The sequence below is a fragment of the Furipterus horrens genome, unplaced genomic scaffold (genome assembly GCF_987537825.1).
Source record: "Furipterus horrens unplaced genomic scaffold, mFurHor1.1.pri manual_scaffold_8, whole genome shotgun sequence".
Classification (NCBI taxonomy): domain Eukaryota; kingdom Metazoa; phylum Chordata; class Mammalia; order Chiroptera; family Furipteridae; genus Furipterus; species Furipterus horrens.
The window spans coordinates 105,855,415-105,882,759 of record NW_028327178.1 but is presented as its reverse complement, the minus strand read 5'-3'; the positions used below and the strand labels follow the sequence as shown (position 1 = coordinate 105,882,759).

The 27,345-nt window shown below is 49.6% G+C and overlaps 1 protein-coding gene across 1 annotated transcript in view; it reads left to right on the top strand.

Annotated features, from left to right (window-relative positions):
- The first annotated feature begins 229 nt into the window (after positions 1–229).
- The window catches only part of BCAS1 (brain enriched myelin associated protein 1), a 63,186-nt gene continuing 36,070 nt past the window's right edge, over positions 230–27,345 (top strand). The window contains exons 1-4 of the mRNA XM_090286588.1: positions 230–290; positions 7,694–7,770; positions 9,997–10,075; positions 19,660–20,222. Coding sequence (XP_090142714.1) covers positions 7,699–7,770; positions 9,997–10,075; positions 19,660–20,222 — 714 coding nt within the window. The 5' untranslated portion in view covers positions 230–290; positions 7,694–7,698. The remainder of the gene's footprint in view (positions 291–7,693; positions 7,771–9,996; positions 10,076–19,659; positions 20,223–27,345) is intronic.

Below are 27,345 nucleotides of genomic sequence, written 5' to 3'. Positions count from 1 at the left end.
GCAAGAGAAATCAGCTGGTTGGCTTTTACTGGAGAGGCCAGGACAGCCGGCAGGAGAAGCTGCTTCCGCAGGGCGGTCAGGGGACGGCACTGCCCCACCCGGACAGGGGTTTGCCCTGCCCTGCCCTGTGTATACAGCCAGCCGGCTCCAGGTGAGGAAGCAAAGGGCGGGGAGCCCGGCTCAGTTGACCACTGGCGCAGGGCCGCACCAGCTGCAGACAAGGCGCCCTGCACCGGGGCAGCTCCAAGCGACAGCAGAGGACCAAGGCACTCCCACCAGGGACTCAACAGGTAACCTCTTTTAGCTCCTCTAAGCATGGCGGGCAGCGGTATACAGGAGCGGGGGTCAGAGAGTGTTGTTTGACCCCAGCTCTGCCATTGATTGATTCATGGCGTGGCCTTGGGTACCTGCGCCTCCGTTTCACCGTCTGTGAGCCTTACCGGGAAGGGTGACAGATGGATAGTGTCAGGTGCACAGCAACAGAAAGAGCTCCTATTTGTATGGAACCCCTGAAGGTCACTTTAACTGTAAAACTTGGGGGGAAAGTATGCGATTTGGGGGGCCACTGTCAGGACGAGAATGCCCCACGGCAAAGGTGACCATGAGCGCACCTGGGGGCATGGTCTGAGAGCAGGAGAAGGCAGGGAGAAGGAACCCTCAAGTGCCTTTTGAGAGCCCGGCTCTTTCCACAAAATGTCTTAATTAACGTTCAGGACCACCCTCTGAGGCAGCGCCGGGTTCAAATCCCGGCGGCGGGACTGCAGACACATGTGTTCTGCCTTGAAGAACCGTGGTGATTAGAGGGTGGTGCCCCGGAGCTCCCACTTCCTGACCGGTGACATGGGTGTAATAATAGTGCAGAGATCACAGTGAGGTTCGTGAGGTCCCAGGGGACCCTGCACCTGACCGCCTATGCATCTAATCAACGTCAGCTGTCATTTCACGGAGATGGGGCTGCGGGCAAGGGGCGGGGTCTCACAGAAAGGAGGTCCTGGACCTGGGACCCGGTCAAGGCCAGGGCTGGAGTGACAGGGCCGCTCCCCTCCAGCGCAGGATTTCAGAGACGCCCCAAAACCTCAGCCATCGAAATAAACTATTTTCAGACGATATTTAAAAGAGTTTCGACGAATGACAAGAGATTTCTGATGAACAAAATAACATATTAAGTAAAATCAGGATCAGTAAGAGCATTCATTTTGGTTTGGGAACGGTCGTGTTAAAATACAGGGTTCCTGCTGATGACTGAGCGTTCTGGCTCCTCCTTCAATGTCCCACTGCGAGTAGGACCTCACTCAGCCACCCTGCTCCGCGCCTGGCCCACGTAGTGCTCGCTCAGGCCTGGGGCGTAGACGTCCTGCCCTCTCCGTAAATAACAGCCAGGAGCGGGGCACGCTCGGGTAGTGTTCAGTTTAAAGAGAGTGGGTCAACGGGCCACGGTCCCAGCTCAGGGACGATTCTTTTCCCCCAGGGGTTCTCCAACTCGGGAAGAGAGATCTTTCTAGGAAAAAGGCACACACTTGGGGAGAGCAACGGGCCGCTGGGCGCGCCCCGCCTTGGAGGCTGGTTTCTGCTGGCAGGAGGTGTGGGGGCGGGGCGGGGTCTCCGGGACCCCAGTCCATGCAGGCTTGGCTGTCTCTGTCTCGTTTCAGTGTGAAACTGTCCCCTGTCGCGGTGTCAGCAGCTTCTCTGCCACTGCGGGAAGCGGTTAAGGATTTGAGTGCCTGAGACACTTTGCCCCTTCACAGCTTTCCGATCTGGGGACGGTGACATCCCCAGATGCAAAGGGAGGGCTCACTGCATGCACACAGGACCAGCAAGCTGCCTTCCCCCTCTTCCCCCCGCAGTTTACCCTGCAGGGGTGAGGGGATTGCCTCGTGGCCTCGGCTTCTTTATCTGTGCAACGAGGGAGTGACAGGCTGCAGCAGGGAAATGCAGACCATGGGACTCAGGTGCCTGGTCCCGGGGGCAGGGCCAGGACCAGGGCCGAGCACGCCAAGCACTTCGGGGGCCAAACAGCAAGGAGGCACTCTGGGCCTGCCCGGGCGGAGAGGCTGCCTGTTTGAGAGCCTCTCTTGTCACCCCCTAATCCTGGCGCTGCCTGAGAGGAAGCCACCCGGGAATGCTGCCTGCCTTTGGGGCCACACTAAGAATCAGATAGAGTGAGCTCTACGCCTTCTGGGAACATCCATCGCGTATACAAGCATAATTGAGTGTTCCAACAGCAAGACATCAATTGCCAAGCATTCTGGGGAAAAAAAAAAAGCCAGCTCGATTTTGATGAAGGCACCTCCTCGCCCCTTCCCCTGGCCCCAGGCAGTCCCACAACAGGACTGGGGGGACAAGGAGGGTGGAGGGTGAGTGGGGGGCACAGAGAGGCCTGGAGGCCAGTCTCGTGTGCCCCCTTGTGGAGGAGGCAGGTGGTACCACCACACCTGCTACCTCCACACCTGGCAGCTGGGGACCCTGGAGACACGGACCACAGGACCTGGCAGAGCGGGTCTGTTCTCTTTACTCACATTGACTTTGCCTTTGGAGCAGGGGGCAGAGGGCGTGTTCCGCTGGGTGTGCCCGCCTGGCCGTGTGGGCATTGCCCACGACTGGGTGGTGAGCAGGGCTCACAGTTTGCCTACCTGCCACTGCTTGGCTCCAAGGTGTTTCCGTTTACTTGGTGACTAATTCTGCCACCGTTCCACCCTTCAAGAACCCCCCCCCCCCCCATATTCCACTTGACAGTCATGTCTCTGCCACAGCTGCAAACCGGCCGATCTTTCTCCAAGGCGGCGGGGACACGTTCAGTGTTTGGTCGGTTCCCAGGAGGTAGGATTGTTGTTAACCTGTCGCTAAAATGAGGCAACATGAACAGCAGTCATTGGGGTAAAAGAGCCACTGGGCTACACACCGCTTGGACCACCGGGGGACACTCGCTCACCCCGAAAAACTTGGCCGGCATGGAAATCACCTGGAGATCTTGAAAATAACCGATGCCCAGGCCCCCAGCCCTGGAGTGTCTGATGGAATCGGGCCTGGTGTGGCCTGTACACAGGGATTTGAATCTTCTCCCAGTGACTCTAAAGGGCCACCCAGTTTGAGGACTGGCTCAGGGACACAGCGGGGACGTGGAGAAATAAAGGTTCTCTCTCACCCGAATGACCCCCCACTCAGTGAAAAATCTCACCCGCATTCTCAAAAAGCTAGGCCCCCAAACGTGAGTCTAATTTCAAAAAAGTAAACCCTCGGCCATATGGCCATTTGTGTTTAATGTCAGACGTGGTCATCAACACAAAACAATGAAACACCATCAGCTTGTGGAAGGAAGGGCATTTTGAGATCACCTTCACACCTTGTCCTTTCCCAAACGAAACCCAGCTCTTTCCCATGAACGTGTTTTTCTGGATGAAAACCTCTATCGGATGTATTTTCCTCATTTGTTGGAGGCTAGAGAAAGCATCACGGGGATTATTGTCCCAGCTGCCCTGAGCCTCAGTTCTGCCATCTGTGAAATGGGGATAAAAAGAGTCCTTACCTCACAGCGTCCTTGAACTGCAAACGGGGTGACCAGCCAGGTCTGCCCAGGACTCTCTGAGTTTTAACATAAAAACCCTGCCTCCCAGAATGCCCTCGCCCCTGGGACAGATGACAGCCATCACGGAATTAACCGCATGCGCCTGATCATGAGAGTCACCTGCGTATCTGCTGCAGCTACAGATTCAGGGCCCCCAGCTGACTTTTTGGTAAGAATCAGAAGTGCTGGCGGGTTCCTCTGTTGATTCTTGCTACCAGGAAATTCGGGGGGACACTGATAGAAAATATCAACAATAATGAGGGTAACCCTACCCACGGCTAACACTGGTACAGAGGCCATCATGTGGCAGGCCCTGCCCCGGGCACCTTGCATGCATCAGCTGGTACAATTCTCCCAACGACCTCTTAAAGGGGGGCTGTGATTATTCCTCTTTTACAGATTAGGAAACTGAGGCCCAGTGAGGGTCACGAACTCGGTGTTCAGCTGAGCAGGGATTCCAGCCTCGGGGTTCTTCTCCAGAGCCACACGGCTCTCTACCTAGGGCGGTGGGCACAGGGCGGGCACAAGACAAGCTCTTTCCATACATTACCTGTGGTTACCATTCTTGTTTTCTTCACTGTACGATCCTTTGGGCGTTAGAAGGCTTGCCATTCCATTGCCAGCTTTTAATCACTCAACTTTTAACTGATGTTTTCATTGCGAGGGTTTAATTGCAAAGCCTTTCCTCGGCCCTCCTACCCAGACAGGTCAACCTCACCCTGTAGGCCAAGAATATTCATTTCTGCTGATACTGACATTGGCCAATAGGTGGCAGCCACCTTTCGTTTTTGTCCCGCGTAAATCCAGCTCTTCACAACGTTTGAAAGAAGAGGAGGAAGAATTCTACAGCTTCCCGAAGATGTTCAAAGGCCTGCTCTTTCTCTCAGGCCACTGGGCCCCGCAGTCCAGAGAGGCAACTTAAAATGTGCCAAGACAGGACCATGCCAGCCGAGCTCCGTGGGGGAAAAAGTTTCTCTCCTGCTCACACACGTCCCGCTTCTCCCAGCCCAGAAGAGTTTTCATAACCTCAAACATTTTTATGGCAAGTGGCCCCCAACTTGGACGGGGTTTCAATTGAGTAGGAGGAGCTTTAAAAGTGTGTAAAACCACTGGTAAGTAACTTTTCATGGGGTAAAAAGCTGGATGCAGATGGAGACACAGTCCGGTGTGTGCGTTTCGGGGCGTGTGGCCTTGGCCAGCACACTTAACGTGTGAGCCTCGGTTTTCCCGTCTGTAAAACTGGAATGATGATACCGCTGTCCTGTTGATTTGCTGTAAGGAATGGATTCGTTCACTACAAGTAAAGCTCTTAGAGCCGTTCCGCGATACATGGTAAACATTCCCCCAATTTGTTACTATTGTTACTCATCGTCATCATCGGCAGCCGTCCGTCTCGAGAGACGATGGCGTAGCTTCTTGAGAGTCTATCTGCACCGCCGAGAATGGCTCTGCAGTCCGACTCGGGAGTGACAATCCCTGCCGCACTTGTCACAGGTGAAGGCAGATGGCCGTTGTTGCTGCTGTTGACGCTGCTTCCGCCTCGATCTTTTCTGGGCCGCCTCCTCGTTGCGCGCAGCCTCCACGCGTGACGTACCTTGCCTGACCGCGAGCCTCCAGGCTAGGCGGTCGTCTAGTAACTATTGTTACTAGTCTTTCATTAATGTGGTTGTCAGAGCTGTTGTCATTACTTTTATACACAGTGGGTTCAAATCCCGGTCCGTCTTACTATGGGTGACATATAATTTCTAAGCTGCCCCAGTCCCCTCATTTGCAAAGCGGATATATATTTCCCAAAGCGATCTTGAGCAGGGATTGATCACCTTTGTGGGAAGATCCAGATAATAAATATCTTAGACTCTGCAGGCCATACGGTCTCTGCTATAACCGCTCAGCTATGCCTTTGTAGCGTGATACACACATAAGTGGGCGTGGCTGTCCTCCAGTAAAACCAACATCTGAATTTCGTATCGTTTTGATGAGTTGCAGTCCATGATTCCTCTGATTTTTTTTCCCACCGCTTACACATGTAAAACCCATGCTTAGCTCGCTGGCTGTGCCAGAACAGGCTGCAGCCTGGCTCTGTCCCATACCTCTCATTTGCTGACCCTGGTCTTGAGGAGTCAATATTATATTCCTAAAGCCCCATTTATACATGATGCGATGATTTATGGGGAGGATGCTCATCATGGATTTTACAAATAGAAGTAACTAGCGTCCTGTATGTTTTAGCACTGCTCAGTTTTATCACGTGCTGTGGTTAGAAAACATGTAAAATGCCCAGATTCTGTTATCTACCCAATTCACCCCAGAGAACAGATGGTGAGAGCTATGACCCTTTTTGGCCTCTGTAATTGCTGATTCCTCAATGTGTCCATTACCAGGGCATAAAAACTCACACCTGGGGGAAACACTAGCTCCTTTCAGCCATAAATCAAAAGTCCTGGCTTTTATTCTGAAAGCCACCAGAGCAGGTGAGCCAGCAGTCAGGTGTTTGGAGAGGGAACGACATTGGAATCATGTGCCTGTGTGTGACATAGGAATGGTCAGGGAGCAAGGCAGCAGGCCGTGGAGTAGCTGGAAGAGCCCCAGTTTGGGAACCAGACGGATTCTGGGTTTCATCCTCGCTCGGCCGCTTCTCGGACATGTGTCCTGGCTGTGTTTGGGAGACTCAATTCCCTCCTCTCCGAGGGGAGGCGACAATACGCAGAGCATCCCAGCAGCTGCGAGCCCTGAGTGCGACTCCTGCCTCTGCCAGCGTTCCCTGGGTGACCTCTGGGAAGCAGCGGAACCTCCGGGGACTCGGCTTCCTTGTACCCAGAGCGAGATGATGCCGCCTAGCTCACAGGTGCCATCGGGCCAGGTGAGAAGACCCAGGAGATTCACCTGGAAACAGCGCCTGGCGGAGAATACCCTCAATAATTGTTGACTGTTATCATTACAATGATTACAAAGCTTAGTGATGATGGGGGCGGGCCTATCTCCGTGCAGGCCAGGTGAGGGGTGGTCATCAATGATGCGTTCCTCTGGTCAATCAATACGTAATAGTAGCACCTGCTAGATGCAAACGCAGGGCTGAGAAGAGGAGACACCACAGACAGTCCTGCAGCCATGGGGCCTGCAGTTTATTGAGGAAGGGACGCGGAAGTTAAATATTCTGTTCTGCCCTCCAAGTCTAGGTCAGTTGTTCCTTAAATCACCCTCTACTGTGGTCCCCTCTTGTTATGTTACCAATTTACCTTTATCTGTCGTATTTTACCCTATGTCTTATTTAATAAACACATATATATTGCTTATTGTGGGCCAGGTATCGTCTACCTTTGTATGGTCATTCACTGAGTGCGTAGGATTGCTGTGAAGCACAGAGAGGCTAATAAACTCATCCGAGGACACACAGCATTAAGGGCAGAGAGGGGGTTCAAGCCCAAGTTGTCTTGCTCCAGGCTTTGTGTTCGTCACCACTGCACCATCCTGTCTCGTCATCGGGAATGGCCTGGCTTGTAGATTTCTTGTCTCCTTCTTTATTATTTGTTCACCTCCCCCCCCAAATTGCGGCTCTGAGAGATGGGGTGGGGGGCTCATCTCTTTAACCCTTGTGCCTGCTGCAGCATAAGATGCAGAGGTGATGCTCAGAATATATTTGTTGAGTCAATGAATGAGTAAAAATATAGCCAAATAAATATATAATTACAAGTAGTGATGAGTGCTATAAAAATATATATATATATACCAGTGCGCTATGATGGGTTTGAATAGGAGACCTAATTTAGTTTGAGGATCAGAGAATACTAAACAGTGTAAGTGTTATTTTAATTATCTTCATCATAAAATTTCCTTGATATAAAAGCTGTGACCAAGAGGGACGAAAATGTTGTCTGCACTGAGAACGCTGTTCATGAGGGTAAATATTCGCCCCAGATGTGCGACGCGATGGGAAATCGGGGCTGCAGTTGACTTTACCTGTTGAATAGGGGTCTAAAATGTCTCACTCCCCAAAGTCAATACAAGCTATTTGTGACAATATACCGAGGTAACTTGACAGATCTCTGTACCTCTGCTCCGCAGGCAGCAGTTAGACTTGTTGGTCGTGAACTCTAACCTCTCTCTCTCCCTGTCTCTCTCTCTCTATTGCAGGAACGATGGGTAACCAGCTGAGTGTTCCACGCAGAGCTGATGACCAAGAGACTAACTCAGAAACAGACACTTACAAGGTAGTGTAGCTGCGGTCCCCATGCCATTAGCTACTACTAGGCAGTGTCGGGGTGACAGCCAAGTAAATGGCCTGCTCAGTGCTCATCACATAGACCCGGCCTTCCTGTGGCTTGCTCTGCTGGATTCAGACCTCCAGTATCCATCACGGAGCGCGGGGAAAATGCAGGCTCTAGGCCCCACCTGAGGTCCGCTGAGTCAGAAATTGCCGGGCTGGGAGCCTAGGGATCCTGGGTTTTTAGGGCGTTTCAAGGTGAGTCCTAGGGAGCCCATTTGATACCTGCTGCCAGGCAGGTTTGGCCCAGTGGTTCTCAACTGTGGATGATTTTGTCTGTCCCCACTAGGGGACCCTTGGCAATGTCAGGAGACATTTCCGGTTGTCACAATTCAGGGAGTGCTACTGGTCTAGCAGGTAGAGGCCAAGGATGTTACTAAACATCCTATCATGCACGTGATGGCCCCACAGCAAAGAGTGACCCGGCCCCAAATGGCAGCGGGCCGAGGATGCAAAACCCAGGCTGACTTCAGCAGCCCAGAGCCTGGGCTACGCGTGAGAACCAGAGCGGCCCCTAGACCAGTTATATTAGAACGTGCCCGTGGGAGTGCGGGCAGGCTTCCACGTTTGCAGAGCTCCTTGCCTGTGGCATGTGCAGCCATGGGGGCGGACTGCTAGTCTAGGGATTCATCTTGGAGAATACTGCCCTGGAAGGCTGAGGTCAGGGACACCCAAATGCTTCTCCCTGGGTCATCTCTGACCAGGTAGCGGAAAGCCTTCCTTTCCACCAGCCGTATTTCTGAGATCAACTCAGTTTAAGACTCAGGACACAGTTAAACGTGGACTCCCTATAGGAGGAAGGCAATACCCTGAACTAATATTGATCGTGTCAGAGAGGGAACACCTGGTCAGGATGGAAGGCTGGGTTGGAACGAACGGGCTGAAACTCAAAGCAGGTGTTTTTCTAGCAGGTGGCAGACCTGACCGCAGACTAGAATTACCTGGGACCAGATGATTCCAAGTCGGGGAGACTCTGGCCTCCAGGGCTAGGCAGTCACAAAAGGAAGCAGAACTGTGGGGGGGGGGGGGGAATAGGGTGTACCCCCTGGAAAGCTGCTGGCTCTGGCCAACACATGCTGTCACGAGGTTCCCTGACTCTTATTTCCACCGGAAGCTGGAAAACAGTGCTCATGAAGTCTCCTGCTTCTTAAATATTGGCAACCGATTCCAAAATACTTCTTAAAATTCTGTGAGCCAAATAAATCAACTTTGCACACCAAGAATCGGCCCAGAAAAGCCAGTTGTAACCTCCGGAGCAGAGGGTCATACAAGTCTGGTGTTTAGCTTTCATGATTACTTGGTAGAGTTCATGATAAACCCAAGAACACCAGCTTATTTTAAAATAATGAAAACCATTAGAAAAATATAAAGAAAGGAAAAGTCTTTTGCATCCTCCCAGAAGGTCCCCTCCTTTAGAAGATTGCTATTTGTTCTTTTAGTTTTTATTTTTCTCTGTACTTAATAACATGTGCTATAATACCAACAGAATTAACAAAATAAGATACAATAGGCAAAGTACTTAGCACAAAATCGATATTCAATTAATGTCAACTCTTAGAGTATAACCCAAATGATTTTATGACTTAAATGACATTAGCTAACGTATATTCTCTTGTGACTTTTTTCTTTCCATGTGCGCATATGTGTATACATGTGTGCATGTACACACACATATATTTTTTAATATCTGTAATAAATAACAGAAGAGGAAAAAGATCAGGGGCGTGGCCTACGACTGGAAAGAGGGGGTGGGTGTGGAACAGAAAGAAAGCTACAGTGAACTTCCTGTGTTTGACAGTTTTGTTGACTAAGGGCCTGGCCGAGGACTGTGCTCACGTGTGCAGACAGTGGGCTGGGGTTCCTGTCCCAGGTTTCCGAGTCAGAGTGTGAAACTATTGTCCCCCGCTGATCGGACAGGTGCCCCAGTTAACCTGCGCATTGCATCCTGCCTGTGCTTGCCGGGCTCCTGAGATGAGGCACAGACTGGGGGTGTTCTTACGATCCCAGGAGTCCAGTCCTTAGGGTGGGCCTGAGTTTCTCTGGTAGACTGCTGGGGAGTTTCCAGAAGCAGAGCCTTTAAATTAAGTTTAATTGAGGCAGGTGCCTTTGTGGCCTTGCGTCCTTCTGCTTTTCCCAGAAGACCTGAGTAATATCGGTACGTGTTCCGTTCCAGGAGGCCTCCAGGAGGGACTGCGCTCAGAACGGGATGCCAGTGATGGTGTCCACGCGCACCATTCACCTCTACGACGAAGGTGAGTGTGTCCGGGCTTCCTCTCGGGGGCGGGGCTGCAGCTCCTGTTTAGGGAGACGTGAAACAGAAGGCTCGGAGCCAGGGGCTCACCTTGAGAACACCTGTGCCGTGTCCTGGGCCCGCCCTAAGAAAGTGTCACAGTCGGGGCGGCCTGAGCAACAGAAACGTATTGTCTCCCAGTGCCGGATGCAGAAATCCAAGGCCAAGGTGTGGCAGGGTTGGCGCCTAACTTCTGAGGGCTTAGGGGACGGGCGGGGGGACAGTTCCCTGACTCTGTTTGAGCCTCCGGCGGCCTCAGGCGTTCCTTGGCTTCTAGATGGTTTTCTGTGTCCCCACAGCATCTTCCTTCTCCAAACTGCCACTTTAATAAGGACCCAGTCACATAGGATTGAGGCTCCCCATAACGGGCCTCACCTTTGAACTTGATCACCGGCTGATGAGGCCCTCGGTACGCGGGGCTGGGGCTTCATCCTCTGCGGGGAGGGGATTCAGCTCTTCACAGCTCTCGCCTCCTCTGGCACACGGTGGCCGCCGGAAGAGGCCACAGACCCACAGCCGCTGAGGGGAAACTGGTCAAGGAGAAACACTCCTAGGGCGGCGTGTGGGGTCAGACCTTCTGGCCTCGTCTGTGGCTGCCAGGGCTGGGACGTGCATTTGTGACCCTCAGAGCGACCCTGGGCCAGCAGCATCTCGTCACCCCAAACTATTAGACCTGCAGAGTCGGGGCCCCAGCCAGACCCCTGAGTCAGCAATGCTGGGGCTGGTGGCTGTCCCCTCCTGCCCCCCGTCTGTTCCCAGGAGCCTTCCAGGGTATTCAGACTCCCGCAGACCCCTGCCCCGGAGACCCAGCAGGAGGCTCTGCCGGGCAGGCACAGGGAGGATAACTGGAATCCCTCCCGGTCTAGAAGGATCCACTCTGCCCTGCGGGGAATCCCTCAGCAGATAAGACATTTCCATGAAAGCCCTAACTTAGGAGTTTTGAGTGACATGTTCCAATTCACAATCTAAACACCCTGCGGGCCAAACACCAGGCTGGTCCCTGGCAGATCTCACACAAGTCAACCTCTGATATTGTGAAGTGTTTTTTATTACCTCACATCTCTTACCAAAGGTAGCTTTTAAATCATCACCAGCGCCACTGGGTTGTCACCACTTGGGGCATTAAACATCCAAATCCTGTAGGCGTCCCCGTGTGTGCCACAGGGAGGGACGTGGGGGTGGCTGTGTCCCCTTCCCAGCCCTATTGTCTCTGCTTAAACCAGTAAACTGCCCGTGGGGTTGATTCATGAGTTGTCTGTAAAATGAACTCTCAGAGGTACCTCGGCTGCAGGTGAGTTAAACATTTGAGTTCCCACGTTGGCTGAGCAGAGGACGGAGGCCCTGGAGGTGCCCCCAAGGTGCTGCGCCCCCTCCAGGAGGCTGGGCCAGCTGGCTGGGACCCCCCTCCACTCGGAGCTGCAGGCTCATCAATCACAGAGCCTGTCACCGCCGCGGGGCCAGCCCCAGGCAAAGCAGGAAGTAGGTCAACGGGCCTTAAATCCAGCTTCTCGTTTCCAGATCTCTCCTTTCCTTCCTTTTTTCCTTTTCATTATTTGTACATTTTTAAGTGACGTAGGAGCAGGTGAGACTCCATCCACTCGTGTACACAAAGAACGGCAGGGAAATCATCCCCACGCCGCCCTCAAACTTCCTTCCTGAGAGGCCAGCGCTCTGTACAGTTCCTTGCGGCCAGAGGTATTCCAAGCGTGGGTGTCTTCAAACCCTCTCCTCTACCTCTCGGCGTCATTTTTAAAAAGCACACGGGACATCTGTGCACACACTTGGACACAGCTTCTTTTATCCCTCCCCGGCTGTCTCAGACAGAGCATGTGAATGCCTGTGGAGCACGGGGTCGGGGGACAAATGATCGCTCGCCTACCCAGGTCCCTAGTGACCGGGGTGGGGGGTAGGTTACTCCCAGCCTTTGGCCACAATCACACTGGTTCTGGAAGTTAGTGAGCCTCTGCGTCATGACACGTACAGGGGGACATGCTAGAGGTAGAGATCAGAGCTCACGGAGTTTGTGAATGTTTAAATACGGACGTACATCACTAACTTACCCTCCAGCTCCCAGCAAAGACGAGTGGGCGGTACCTCACACCCTCTCCCTGCTGAGCCACCAAATCCCTCCCTGGGGACCAGTTTGACAGGTGGGAGCTCAGGCTCCTTGTGATTTTATTTTGCTGGTGTTTTGCTGGTGATGAGGCTGGCCACCTTCGCACGTGCTTAAACGCCAGCCAGGGTCCTTTTTCTGTGAGCTGCTTGCTCCGGTCTAGTGCGTCATCTCCCCCCACCCCCAGTCTGCTCATGTTGGTTGATGTATCTTCTTTTTCAAACTTGAGATATAATTCACGACCGAAAAATTCACCCTTGCAAAGTGTACAATTCGGTGCCTGTTAGTATATTCGCAAGGTCTTAAAACAATCCCCGTGGTCTAATTCCAGAACATTTTCATCACCTCAGATAGAAGTCACGTAAGCAACCACTTCTGACCCCCCCACCCACATCCTCCAACCTCTGGCAACCTCTACTCTACTTTCTGTCTCTACGGATTTGCCTATTCTGGACATTTTTATAAAAACAGAGCATATACTATGTGGCCTTTTGTATCTGGGTTCTTTTACTTGGCATCGTATTTTCGAGGTTCACCCACGTTGCGGCAGGCAGCGGAACTTCTTTTTCGTGGCTACATAATACTCCGTTGCGTGGCTTCACTACGATCAGTTCATTCACTCCTCAGTGGACGGGCATTTGGGTGGTTTCCTTGTGGGGGCTACGGTGAATCACGCAGTTTGAACATTTCTGTACACGTTTTTCCACGGACATCTGTTTTCACTCTCTTGTCCGCGTACCTAGGCATGGGAACACTGGGTCGTAAAGGAAGGCCATGTTTAACTCTTTGGGGGAATTGCTGGACTGCGTTCCGAAGCAAGGGCACCATTTTGCATTCCCACCAGCGCCGTACGAGAGTTCCCGTTTCTCCACATCATCACTGATGCTGGTTGTTGTCTGCCTTTTGGATTGCTTAGCTCTGGTGTCCTCACAGCTGATGGCACTCGTAGAGTGATGTATGACCTTCCCTGTAAGTTGTTTACCATTTAACAGGTGTCTGATATTGTGTGCCTGATCAGAGTTCTTGTGCCTCGTGTCCCTGGCATCTTTGGGGGTGAGAGAGAGAGAGAGAGAGCCACTCCATCAGATTTTTGCTGGAAATAATTTCCAGAGCCGTTTTTTGAAAAGTAATCTGACAGTGTCTATTTTTTTAAATTATAGATCCATCGTACATCTGTGCCTGTATTGCATGGACATAAAGCACTAATTTCAGGGTTTTGAACATCAAAGTTTATCCAACATTGTTTGTAATGGAAATTTTTTTTAAAAAAACAATTTAGAAATGATCAAAATGTTTATTGATGAGGCAATGGCTTAAATATCTTTTGAACAATTTAGAAATGATCAAAATATTTATTGATGAGGCAATGGCTTAAATATCTTTTGGTATATCCATACTAAGAAATATTAGGCAGCAATTAAGACCTAACGTAGGCTTGGATGCATGGACCAGGAGGGATCACTAACCCACGCTCAGACCAGGGACTGAGCAGCTAGCTACCTTTGGCTACATTACATTTGAACGCAACGCTTTCACCACTAAATATTTAGACACGTTCCATCAAGCTCATAGTTGAGAAGTCTTTCCCCATACCACCACCCCCGCCCCTGAACCAGTTCCCTCCTTTTATTTATGTTAGAACCTTTTGGCAAAAACATCCTCTCTCTTTAATATTTAAATGGAAAGCATGAAATCTGATCGTTCAGTGAAATTTTCAGATCTAACCTCTTTCCCCAAGCCCTACGCATCCGCCACACGAGTCCTTGCTGCCAGGGCTTTAAAACAACAAATGCATTAGCACGCCACAGAAAGCCACCGTGGTTGGAAGTGTCATTTGACTCCCAGTGTGACTGCAAAAGGGTCATTTCTGCAGAACTTTCTGAGGTCTTCCTCCATTTTTCCCAAAAGCCTGCCGCCGTCCTTTGATATTCAAATATGATTCTTCTGAAGATCTTAGCCAGTCGTCACATCCTTCCCCTTCTCCTCCGGTGAACTGTTTGATCCGGGTCCAACCACAGCCGTGGCGTGATCCACGCTGTCCCTTCCCGTGACCCTACAAACTCCTGCATCTTTTGCAAGATCTGCAATTGCTCTCGGCAGTTAATGCCGCGTTAGCTTCCCTGTTATTTATCCTTCATCCTGACTGATCAGGATATTGACGCATTGGAGACTGGAGTGGGGAGTGATTTTCGTGAGTGGGCATTTCCTTTGTGAATGTAGCGACGATGATGGTGTCTGCTTCCCTGTTGAACTTCAGGAACAGGGAGGATTGGGATCCTGTGCTCTCAGAAGGCTATTCTCTATGCCAGTCACTGGGGGTGCAGCTACAAATGAAACCGACCAAGTCTCTGTCCACTGGGGGCTTCCTTTCTAGCGGGGAGGACACTGACCACAGATCAATGAGATGACTTCAGAGGTCGAGGGACGCTCTGCAGACCCAAGGACAGTAGTTGGGGGGTGAGTGGCAGGTTCCGTTTCGGGGGGGGGGGTCAAGGAGGCCCGGCCTGAGGCAGGAATGATAACAATGTCGGCACGGGAAGATCTTTGGGGAAGCAGAGCAGGTGGAAAGAAAAGCAGGGCAAAGGGCTTCAGGTGGAAACCAGGTTGATGGGTTGACAGGTTGAGGGGAAGAACGCAGGAGGAGCCGCGGTCCGTGGTAGGCTTTGGACTTGATTTCACTGCGGTGAGGCTCTCTTTGGATGGTTTTATGCAGATAAATAGCATGATTAAATTTATATTTAAAACCCAAAAATATCACTTATGTTTTCCAGATGTGAGAAAACACAGGGTTTTTTTTTTTTTTTTTTTCCTCTTGTGTATAGCTTTTTTTTTAAATCAAATTCTATTAACCAAACTGTGTCTCCTTCATTCATCTTCTTCCACTCCTCCCCTCTGTCCTTGCTTCTTCTAAAACAAGTTAGGGGTCTGAGCTTTGGGATCAGGCAAATATGGGTTCAAATCCCGACTCCGCCGTTTGTCAGCTGGACGGCACTAGAAAACTGGCTTGACTTCCCAGAGCCTCAGTTTCCCCACCTGTAAAATTAGAGAAGGGATAGTATCTAACATGTAGATTTGCCATAACAACTAAATCAGATGCTTCTGGTCGTATACAGCACTTACCATGATGTGCGGCACGTGGGAAGCCTTCATGAATACTAGGTATTGTTTTTACAGCTGTGTCAAGAGCGCATGTTAGCTTTGGCACATGAAAAAAAAAAGATAATCCTACCCCAGAAGTTCTGACTATTATAATACAAACTGTGTGAATTTTTTTTTTAAATAAATAATGAGAACTCTGATGAAGCAACTTGCTTTGACTAAGAATACTTGGTACTTAAAAAGGATAAGCCTTCTTGAAACTTCTCTGACCCAGATTCTTATATTTCTGAGGATAAATTAACTCATATCATTTCCATTTTACAAAGTCTTTCCGGAGCACTCAAGTTTATAGGCTAAATCGTCGGAATAATTCCTTGTTTTATGAGTCCTGTTAGGAATGTAAACTAGAAATTCTCGGAACAACATAAATGTTACAAAACAACAGATGTTTACTGAGGATCCACCACGTGCCAGCTGCTGCACTAAGCTCCTTCTCGGAAACACGTCAGCTAATCCTTGCAATCCCTCTTTAATGACGGCACTATTATTCTCTTGTTCATTTTATAATTAGATTGAGGCACAAAGACATGAAGTCACTTGACAGGGTCACATATTTAATAAGTGAGGGGTTAAGAGTTAAGCCCAGGCCTTTCTGGTCCACAATCTCAGCTCTTGAACAATGACCCTGAGCTGCCCCTGGACAGAGGTCCTCAGCCTCCCGTCAGGATAAAATGACTCTCCTTCAGAGGAAACCACACACACAATACAAAATATCTTTCCTGCACGGAAGAGATCAAAATGTTCAACTCGCCTGACTCCTTGGGAGCGGCCCTTTGTATTTACTTGATTCTTTTTATCTTCCTTAAACTCTTACACATTTTTTTTTCCCCCGTGGAAAGTAAAGTTCTTTGGTTTATCATCTGTTAGTCTGCTTTAGGAGAAAACCTTTCATTGAAACCAGATTCAGGACGGGCTTCTCCCAAGCTCTTGCCTAGGAGCTGAAAGCTCTGTTCCGGTCCTCTGGAAAGAACACTTTCTTCTTTCCAGAAGAACCTAAGGAAGGGGTGTCCACCATCCCCATCTTTGGAAGAATACGAAACCTGTCATTCGAATGTGTTTCCTGCCTGCTCACGCACACAGCTTGGCTTTGTGTGTGTGTAAGTTTAGGTCTTAGGACATAGTTGGTTTTCACGGTTAACATCTCAGATGACTGTAATCTCTTTTCCCCAAGTGCGTTTTTCTTTCACTTTAACAGAGAAGACCAAGTATTGGTGTGTGTTTCTTACTTCTCTCCAGTCCCTTGGAACTCACTTCCTCCCGTTTTGTTCTCTTTACCTCCCTTCTTCCCATCCTAAATGCCTCCTAGGCAGACTTGAGGACCTGGTGACAACTTCTCCAGGAGAGGAATGATTGCTACTAATTGACTGATGAAATAGGTACTGACCTACTTCCCAAAATTCTCTCCAAGTCACTGAGTGGGTACATAATATAAACTGGCAAAATGGGGGTGGGGGTGGGGCAGATTGTTGGCTCTGTAATGGCAAAGTGTGTCAGCTTCAGGCAAAGTTGGATCCAGGTGTCCAAATGCTACCCGTGAGCATCTGCTCCCTAGACCTTTGGGCTTTGCTTTCCTCTGTGTTGACTCTCGGACAAGCACTCCCAAAAGCGACGGTCAAGGCCGCCAGCTCCAATTGCACTCCTACTTGTTTGCCACCCCAAACACAAAGAACACAACTCTGGGAAACAGAAATTCCAGGTGATAGACACGGGTGTGCATTCTTCCAAGTCTGGGTGGGAGGGCAGAGCTCCAGTGTCATCGAATGTCCCATCTAGAAGTCTGAGGTCTCCCAAGTCATCCAAAGCACTTCACCCAGTCTCTTATATCAAGGGCTATGGTTTGCATCCGCTCGAATCTCAAAATGTGTCTAAGACTTATCTAGATACCAGGATGTAAGGGATTTAGCCTTTATGAGAGCAATACCATATAGTGGCACTTCTTTAAAAAAATCCGTCCATGGGAAGATTCTTTTTCAGAGACGTTGTCTAAGGCTGTACCACTCTCCCTTACCCCTATTCCTTCGGGTCCTCGCGGAGAGTAAGAGAGAGGGGGGAAGGACAGAGCCCAGCGGGGGGCATTCGGCATTTTGCAAAGCCCTTCCTTGTTTTGAATCCTCATCTCTCCATTTGTGGCAGCTGCTTCCTCTTCGCCTGGCAGGGACCCCGTCCCCGCAATTCACTTAGACTCACTCAGACACGTCAGCCGCATCCTTGGCACCCTGACGTGATCGTCCACCGCTTTCTTACTCCTGCGCACCCCCTCTTGCCCGTCCTCCCTGGGAATAGTATTTACCATGATGATGAATCCTGGCCTGCAGAACAAAGGCAAGAAGATCTAGAAGATACAGTCAGGGTTCCTCCGGGGTGGCTTCCGTGGGGTCGGAGTTTATGAGGAAGCCCTGGCACTCCGGGTCTGCTTCTCTGCTCCTCAGCGCTTAAATGGGGACGCTGCCATTCTACACCAGAATCCAGCGCTCGCTCGCTCTCTCTGTCTCTCTCTGTCTCTCTCTCTCTCTGTGTCTCTCTCTCTTTCTCTCTCTCTCTCACTCTGTCTCTCTGTCTCTCTCTCTCTGTCTCTCTCTGTCTCTCTCTCTCTCTCTCTCTTTCTCTCTCTCTCTCACTCTCTCTCTCTCTCTCTCTCTCTCCCCCCACCCCCTCTGTTTATTCCTGACTCTAGACACTGGGAGATACTAGAGTTACACTGGGAGATACTAGAGTTACTAATGGATCGATGTGTGTATATGTATATTTTTCTCTTCGTATTAATGAACAATACCGGCACCAAAGAAACCTCAGTTTCCCCCCTTCTCTCTCTCTCGGTCTTCCCACAAACAGCTATTAAGAAGCCGCTGTCTACAGATGTATAAAGCAGAGTGCCGTATTGGCAAAGATGCAGGAGCAACCGTAAAAACAATCGCAGGATCTGCCCACCATGAAGGCCTACTACGGAAAAGGCCGTGAGCCAGGTCCTTGGCACGAGTTTTCTTCTTGAAACGTCGCAACCACCCTGCATGGGAGCGACTGTTATTTCCATGTTACTTATGAGGAGATTCAAAAAGTGTTTAGTGACCTGTCTAAGGTCATACAGTTTATCAGTAGGAAAATCTTGATCGTTTAACTGTGGTTCCAAAATGTGTGGCAGGTCTTCCCCCCACCCCCAAATGTCGCACTGCTTTATAAGAGGGACCTGGAGGAGAAGGCAGTGGAGTTCGCTCAATGCAGGGGCCAAAACGCAACGGGCGGGGGCCGAGAACAGGGTCCCCTTGCAGAAGGCACCGTGTGGGACTGCTAGCCGGCCGTCTCCGCTTCCATGTGGGCCCGGGGCCTCACGTGCCTTCGTGTGTGTCCATCTGCTCTGTTAGCCTTCGCTGTAGTAACTTTCTGAGTCTTCCTTTTTAAAATCTTCTCGTATTCTCAACGACTTTCTAACTGAAACCAGACTCTGCTGCATGCCAGCCTCCGGGGCAGAGGCAGGACGCGCCGGCCTCTCTGGCTGTCCCTTTTCTCACTCGTGAGCGGTGACCATAGTTCACGTTTGGGACACTAGCTGGACGCTGACTATACTCCAGGCCCTGTTCTATGTGCGCTAAGAATGTTACCTCCTGCAGTCTCCCTAAAAAAAACGCCCCCTTTTACCCAACAGCTGAGGAGCAGAAAAGGTAAGTAACTTGGGTTCGAATAGACGTTCTACCTCAGTGGTTCTCAAATGTGAGTCATGTTTGCCCCCCGCCCCCCCCCCCAGGGGATATTTGGCAATGTCTCATGACATTTCTGGTTGTCACAGTTTGGGGGTGCTGCTGGCATCTGGTGGGTTGAGGCCAGGGATGCTGCTAAACACCCCACAGTGCACAAGGTAGGCCCCCTACCAGAGAAGGGTCCCCCCCAGATGCCGAGAGTCCCAAGGCTGAGAAACCTTGCTCTAACGCAGACCCCAAGCTCCTCCATGCTACTGCTTCCCAGTTGAATTCAGGACAATTGTCTTCTCAGGGGATTCCTGTGAAGATACCAGATCATTAACATGAACATCACACGTCCAGCACCTGGCGTGTAGCTTCCAATAACTGGCCTTCCCCTCACAGACCTTCTGTTCCTCTCTCCCAAGAAGAGTAGGGTCCAAAGACATCTAGAGAATGACCTTCTGCTCTGCAGGGCGCCCGGAGGACAGGGGAGTCCCAGTTTGCATGGTGGCCTTTGTGTAGAAGATGTCTGTAGTCCATTAGTCAGCCCTGAGTTTCCTCGGGCAGCTGACTAACTGCTGTTGCTGTTTGTGTTTGCAGTCGATTTGGGGATAAGTGTCAACGGAGACACTGTGGCCACTTCTTCCCCCAAGACGGTGGAGATCAGCGCTGTCCCAGCTGCCGACGGAAAGAGTCTTGGGAAGGAGGCCAAAGCTGAGGCCCCAGCTGTTAAATCGCGTTTTTTCTTACCACTCTCTCGGGCTGTACCAGGACGTACCGAAGACCAAGCTGCAGATTCATCCGTCGCCCCAGGGAGGCTTGATGTCAAAGCCCTGGGGAACAAAGAACCGAGTGACAGGATGGCCCTTCCGCTGGCAGCTGCGCCGGGCCTCCACCCAGATAAAACCCCCAGCCAGACCCCCGCCCAACACGCAGGCTTCTCCGCCACTTGGGGACCGGCGCCTCTGCCACCTGAGTCAGCGGGAGCAGCCCCTGCCAAGCCTAAGGACGCCAGCTTTTTTGACAAACTCTTCAAACTGGACAAGGGACAGGAAAAGGCACCGGCTGACAACCAACAAGAAGCCAAGAGTGGGGAGCGTCAGGACCAGGCCGACCACATTCCTGGATTCCCCGGGCAGCCCCATGATGTCCCCGCAGAGAGGGTGAGTGCTGCCAAGGGGCGATCCGCTCCGCCCTTGGTGTAAGCTCCGGGGGCGGGCACCGCGGGGGTCCGACAGCGGCACGTAGGTGGCCCCCCGGCCCTGCTGTAGCGTCTGCCTCCCCCCGTTACAGTGGGCAGAAACACGTGTGCAGAGCAGTCACAGCTGTGGCATCTGTTTTATGTGAAAGACGGGAGGAGGCGAGTTACATGCGGATGAATCTGTCCTTCCATTTATCAAAGGGGAGGCTAGACAGGTGGCATCCATGATCAATGGCGTCCGGAGGGAGAGGCATTAGCAGAATAAAAATGGTTCCTAAAGACGGACCCCACCCCCACCCCCACCCAGCCTCAGCGGCTCCTCTCACATACAGTGTGTTTAAAGGCTTCCCCGGGAACACATTTGATTTCTTACTTTTAATACCCTGGATTGATCTTTAACTATCTTTTGCAGTAAAGAGTGGGTTTAAATAAAGAGTCTGTACAGCTCTGGGCAGACTCCTTTAGGTACTAATGATTTTCCAACAACCTAGACTAATACCTTTGAAAAACTACATTTCCTTTTTTTTACGGAGGTATCCAGAATTAGTTTTTTCTTGACACTCTCCCAGCCTGTACAAAGAGAGGCAAGTTCTTTTGATGTTAAAAAGAGCATTTGCTTCCAACCATGAAAAGATGTGTTTGTGTTCGGGGCCAAGACAGGAGCGCCTGGAACGAAGAAGGAAATAAAAATGAATACGTTGTATTTTAAAGCACTTGTTCCCTTAGCTAATGGACTTTTAAATAACAGTCGTTTTCAAACGTTGGGATAAAATCGAGGGTCTCTGGTTGAGGTTAGAACCAGGAAAGCATTAGATGGGCTGAGTTTTGTATTATGTAGTCGCGTGTCATGACTATCAATGTATTTGTCTTAATGACAGCTCACTGCACCGCCACGTTGCTAATAAAACACTGGCTGTCATCTACGGAGCCCTTACAACATGCCAGGCTCTGTTCTAAATACAGTGCCTGTGTCATCTTCCTTCAGGGAATCGACTGTCACATTACTCTGTGGTTTCAGTGCATCGAGGGTGGCGTCGAGAATTTTATTGTAAATGTTAGACACCAGCTGAAAATTCGGAACAGTTAACGTTGGGAGAAGGTCATCGGGCTTGTGTGTTTAGGTTCTGGCCATCAGCGTTCTTGCTGTTCTTGTAAGCTGTTCTTGTAAAATTTGACTCCAAGAGATTCGATATTCAAATTTCCCTTTAAAATTGAAAAAGAAAAAAATGCTCTTCAAATGCCCAGGTCCCCAAAGGCACCAGCTCAGGAGCCGAGTGAATGGCTTTGTGTATAATTCAAAGTAAGTCTTTCAATGCATCCGAGCATCAAGTCTTCGCTGAGCCCTGGCCAGTGTGGCTCAGCAGGTTGGAGCATCATCTCATACACCATGAGGCTGCAGGTTCGATTCCTGGTCAAGGCACATACCTAGGTTGCAGGTTCGATCTCTGGTCTGGGCACATATAGGAGGCAACCAATCGATGGTTCTCTCCCACATCGATGTTTGTCTCCCTCCCTTCCTCTGTTTTTAAAATCAATAAACATATCTTCCAGGGAGGATTTTTTTTTTTTTTTAAGCGTGACACAGTCAGGCACAGGTGAGACCCGGCCACAGTAAGGGACAGGACAGAGCGCTCCTATCCTCAGCAAGTATGCAGTCCAGCAGGGAAGTGGTATTAAAAAACCCACAATTATTAGGCAAGATGCCAAGGGTGCTGCTGAGGAAGGCCAAGTGCTGGAGAGGTTGCCCAGACTGCAGAGAGTTAGCCTGGCTGGTCCAGGGAGCAGTCCAGCCTTGTACAAACCTGTAGCAGAAAGTTACCTGTTGGGGGGCTATCAACAGGTCATCAACATGCATGAATATTTGAGAAACCAGGTTCTGCTTTACTCCGAGTGGGGACACGCTGACTGAGTTCTCATTGTTGGCCACGGGCCCCAGAGGCCATTCTGAGGCTGTGACTTAGTGGAGAGTCCCGAGCTGTGTGCAGGTCTCTGACGCCAACGCGTTTCTTGACGTAGGGAAAGATGGAGTTTTTTGTGGTAAGACCCACCTTTGGCCAGGTGTCTAGTGACTCATCCACACCCCCCTCTTAATTACATAGATGAGTTTAGCATCTGATAACCAGGCCTCGCAAACCCGCATTTCCCCATAACACCCCAACGCATGCGATCCATTTCTATCTTCAGAGAAGTGCAGAGGGGCTTCAGGGTTGTGTTTTATCAACTCAGCTTGTTTCCTTTCATGGAGGACTCCTAGGGAGAGCACCTCAATTTTAGCAGAATGAGTCTCCAAATGAGATTAGGGGTTTCCGTTGGGAGCATGGCCGGTATCTAATACAACCAAGCTCAGGGGTGATGTTTTAAAGTTATAGTAACCTCTGAGAAGGCCCCCAAATTGTAAGCTGTCTTCCTCTCTGAGTTAGCTCCCTTCGACTCGCTAACAAAATTTGCATCTGTATTCATTACATTACCAATTGCCATTCTTTGTTGGTAGTGTTGTCGAGATTTGAAATACCGAGTGCCCACTCTGCCCTCCGCATGCAAAACACAGACACGTTCTGAAATAGCCATTCATTTTTTCCTTTCAGTCTATGAACTTGCAGATATGCAAATATATATATCTGCAAAGATCTTTCACACACACACACACACACACACACACAGCCTTCTGATTGTTAAGGTTTCTCATCCGAGCTCTGGCTGCACAGTTGTGTGTATCTGAAGCAAACAACAACAAAAACATCAATTGTTCTGTAAGTGTAATGAGAGAATCCGGCCCTGAGAAAGTAACAAGAAGAAAACTCCTCCATCAATGGCCTTCTTGGTGGGAGTAGCCCTATTGTGCATAAATGGCCGTCAATGTATTGATTCAGAGTTCTTGGAGGAAAGTGTGCCCTGGGCCCTGACATGTCAGCTGTCCGTCCCCTCCCACCCACACAAGCCTTGCCCCCCGGCCCTTTCCCGGATTGGAATTCCACCCACAAGCCCACAGAGCTGTGAATTGGGGAAAAGATGCCACCGTTTCATTTGGGGGAGGGGGGCGGGACACACAAATCTTCTGTGTTTTCAGAATGACAGTCTGATTTTTGTGCCATATAAAACTACATTCAGGGCATAGCGTAATTAAAACAAGGCCAGAATTCATGAACAAATGAAGCATTTACTACGTAGGCCAAAGAAAAGATAAATTATATGCCTGGAAGTTTTCACTGAGCTGCGATTCACACAGACCAACGTGTTGTCAAGGATAGATTTTAATTTTTCTCTCCTCTCAACAACCGAACCAGAGCTATAAGATATGCATTAATGATGCATCACACACAAAGAAAAAGAAAAAGAAAGAAAACTTGACCTTTACTGGTTAAAAAAGCACACACACTAAATTTCTGTTGTCAGCCCAACTTCCAGAAGGGTCTCTGCATTGGGGGCGGGAGGAAGCACCTCAAGTGTTGCCAAGCACCAATTCGTGAGATTTAGACAGGAATATTGCTTTTCTTTTCAACATTTAATTAAATTCTGCAATTGTTATTTAAATACCAACCTTGCTCAAAGCATTTAGAAGATAAATCATCATCCTAGTCTTTCAAAGATCACGCAATTTAGGAAGAGGCATCATTTCTTACAGGAAGATTGTGATAAGTGCATTGATCCGCAAATTCGCTCCCACTACAGATATTGTCTGTCTTGAACATACTCCCTTCAGGCTTCTGTCCCCCACCAAAAATATGCCCTTGTCAAGGTCACAGCCATGTCGCACCTCCCCGTATGCCTCACCACAGCGGCCAGGTCAAATATGCCTTCATCCTCATCCTTCTGGGCTTGCTGGTCACATCTCACACAGCGGGGGGTAGGGGGGACCTTCCTTCCTGAATCGCCTTCCTCACTTGGTTTCTAGGTGGTTCCACCTGCCTGGATGCTGTTCCTCGATCTCCTCTTCTGGATCTGACCCTCTAAACTTTGCTGCTCCCCAAGGTTCAGCTCTTAGCTGTCTTCTCTAACCACCCTTACTTCTCGGCCTGGAAATCTCTGCCCAGGCCCAAGGGTTTACATACAAGTATCTGCTGGCAACTCTTAAATGGATATCTCCAGCCTAGACCTGCGCCTGAAGCCCAGACTTAAATACCCAGCTGCCCCTTCCACACGTCTACCTGAATCTCTCCCTTGCCATTGGAGCGCCCACGGAGCATTTCACGCTCCATGTGTGCAAACGACCACCACCACAACCAAGCGCCTGTGTATTTCATACACAGCCTCACTCATCTCGTTGAAAGGCAGCTCCATCCTGCCACTGTTTCTTAGTATTGGAATTAGAGACTCAAGATCTTTGAGAGAGCAGTCAATTAAAGCAGAAGCAACGCATCAAGGAGCCTAGGGTTCCACTCTGCCTCCGTCACCTCCGGGCTGTGTGACCTCGATTCCAAAATATACACCTGACACCGACGCTTTCACTCAGATACACTGTGTAAAATCATATACCTGTACCATGTAGCTGGTATTTTTAATTCAGACTTTCACCTGTTACGGTGTTAATCGTGGTTGAAATAGCAAGCGAAGTGTGTTTTGCAATGAGTTTGCAAAATAAATTTTGAGTTAACTGTCCCTTGGTGTTATCCCGTCTGATTCGCTACTTCCGAGATTAGAATATGAGCCCTAATTTACTGAGCAGTTACTAACTCACAGAGAGGGTGAAGGAACCCGCGTACTATCATACGGCCTAAGAGCCCACATGCTTAGCCACTGCACCTGTAAGTTCAAAAAGAGAGGGAGCGCTTTGAACCTTTGAGACATCTATTACATGTGTGTTTAAAATTTCGGAAGCTGGGACATCCCAGACCGATGTGCAGTGAAACGCCAGCCCAATGAGACCGACCCAGACCTAGGGCTGCGCCATCCAAGAGTTTTGGAAATTCCTGCTGGCTTTACACGCTGTCCTAGAGCCATATCGGACCTCCGTCTGTTAAGGCCCTGAGAAGTCCTGCAGCAGGCACGCTGGCTTCGCTTCGGGTAGCTGGGCGCTTCCCGGACGTAATGGTCCATGGAACTGTCAGCTGGCTAACCAGTTGGGCGTCGCCCCCAGGGAGAGTCCTTCTAAGAGACACGGAGTTAGGCGTGTAGACCGGAATTGGAAAATAGCAGGATGGGCCAAACACGGATAGTGTTTATTTGACCTCTCCATTGTGTTAAATCACGTTTTAATTCGTTGATGATATTTTTAAATTGACCAAGTTGGCGATATGTTAAAATTAAAGATCTCAGCACAGTTCTACATTTTAGACATTTCTGAAACGCGCAAAGTTTTGCCCTATAGTCCTAGATGAGACGTGAGGGGTGACTGTCCCTTGAGATGTGGCGTTCAGACTCCAGTTCACCTGACTGCCCACCCTGCATTGAGTCCCAGCGGGGCAGCCACCTGAGGTGACCCTCACTGGCACACCGGCATTGTCACTTTCTTGTGGTAGTGTCAAGGGCAAATGAAAAGATTTACTTCATGATTTGGAACTACTTAAGGTTAATAAACTGTAAATACCACCCGAGAGTCCCCCTGCTGGCAGGTGTTAAACAATAAATAAGAGACAGGAGTAGTTTTATTTATTCATTCAACAAACATCTGAGCACTTTCTATGGGCCAGGAAGGCTATTAGGTTCTGGGGTGACAGACCAAAGAACCTCATGGAATTTCCATTCTATAAACAGGACACAAGAAAATTAGTAAACAAACAAACATTGCCAGGGTATAGAAAGGGCTAGGAATGAAATACACAGAGTTTTGAGATAGAAAGTAGAGAGGAGGCTGAAAATTAAAATTGGGTTGTGGGTAGGGTCAAAAAGGAGTCTGGTTTAATCTGAAAATTCAGGAAAAAGGGTGTGATTCCCGCCCCCGCTGCCTTTTCTGCACGATGCCCAACCATTCTTAGAAAGTCTGCCGCTTAATCCTGCCAACATTCAAAACACTTTCCTCACTATTGGGAGACGTTTGCTAAACAGACAACAAACACATTCTAGGCTATGGGTTATTAGCTTTGGTGTTTTGAAGTCTTTTTTTTTAACATTGGCTATTTTTCCTCTCATAAGTGTGAAATGCCATTATCAGTACATGTTAGAACTCATCATGGAACAGAAGAAATTTCCACAAATCCCTGCTGCCCGATGTGACTGACCCTGGGAACCACCCCCCACCCCCGGCAAATGTGTATATTTCTGTTCTACCTCGCACATAATGGACTTTGTTCAAGAGGGTGACAACTCATGTGTCCTTAGGAATGTCCCCAAAGTAATGACTGCTGCAAAAAGGAAGGAAGGAAAGAAGGAAGGAAGGAAAGAAGAAAGGAAGGAAGGAAGGAAAGAAGGAAGAAAATAGTATCTTATTGCTTAATTCTCTGTCCACATTTCACTTACCATTGGAAATCAAGTTGCCAAAGTCACTTACTACTCAAGTGGAGAAGTTGCTGGAAGAGAACATGGGAAACCCGTGTTTATAGGACGCAAGGATGAATCGCTCGCTGTGACTGATTTTTCCCCACCCTCTATGATGATAACAAGCAACAGGTTCACTTAACCTTATAACACCTCTGCCTCAGTCAATACCATGAAGGTGACACGTCAGACTTCTGCTAAGATACAAGCTTTCAGTATCCTGAGGATATGTCCTTGGAGGATTGTAAGAGGTGTTGCTCTTACACTGTACAACAAAAAGCCTCCTCCGGGATCATCGATCCAGCCTAGCGATTCAATTTGTATGAGCAGATAAAATGAACAATGTTGCCTCTCTTCTCCCCAAAAGAGGAGGGACGATGGGTAAGGAGCATTTTTAGATCTGTGTAACTTAAATTCGCCTCCTAGGAGAACATTCCAGAAGACCACAAAAATCCTCGTTTCACATCTCAGTATCTTTATGTTATATGTATTGCCCTCTGAAAGCTCAGATAATTCTTAGTCACCGACCTGAATCGCTTGGAAGCTTGTTTCGACCATGACACTTGGGCAGTCCTCAGTTTTAAAGACCTAACACGTGTGTGTGTTTTCAATGAGCAATTTGACACCTAGGGACATAGTGAGCAAACGAGCAAAATTTCATGCACAGGACTTTT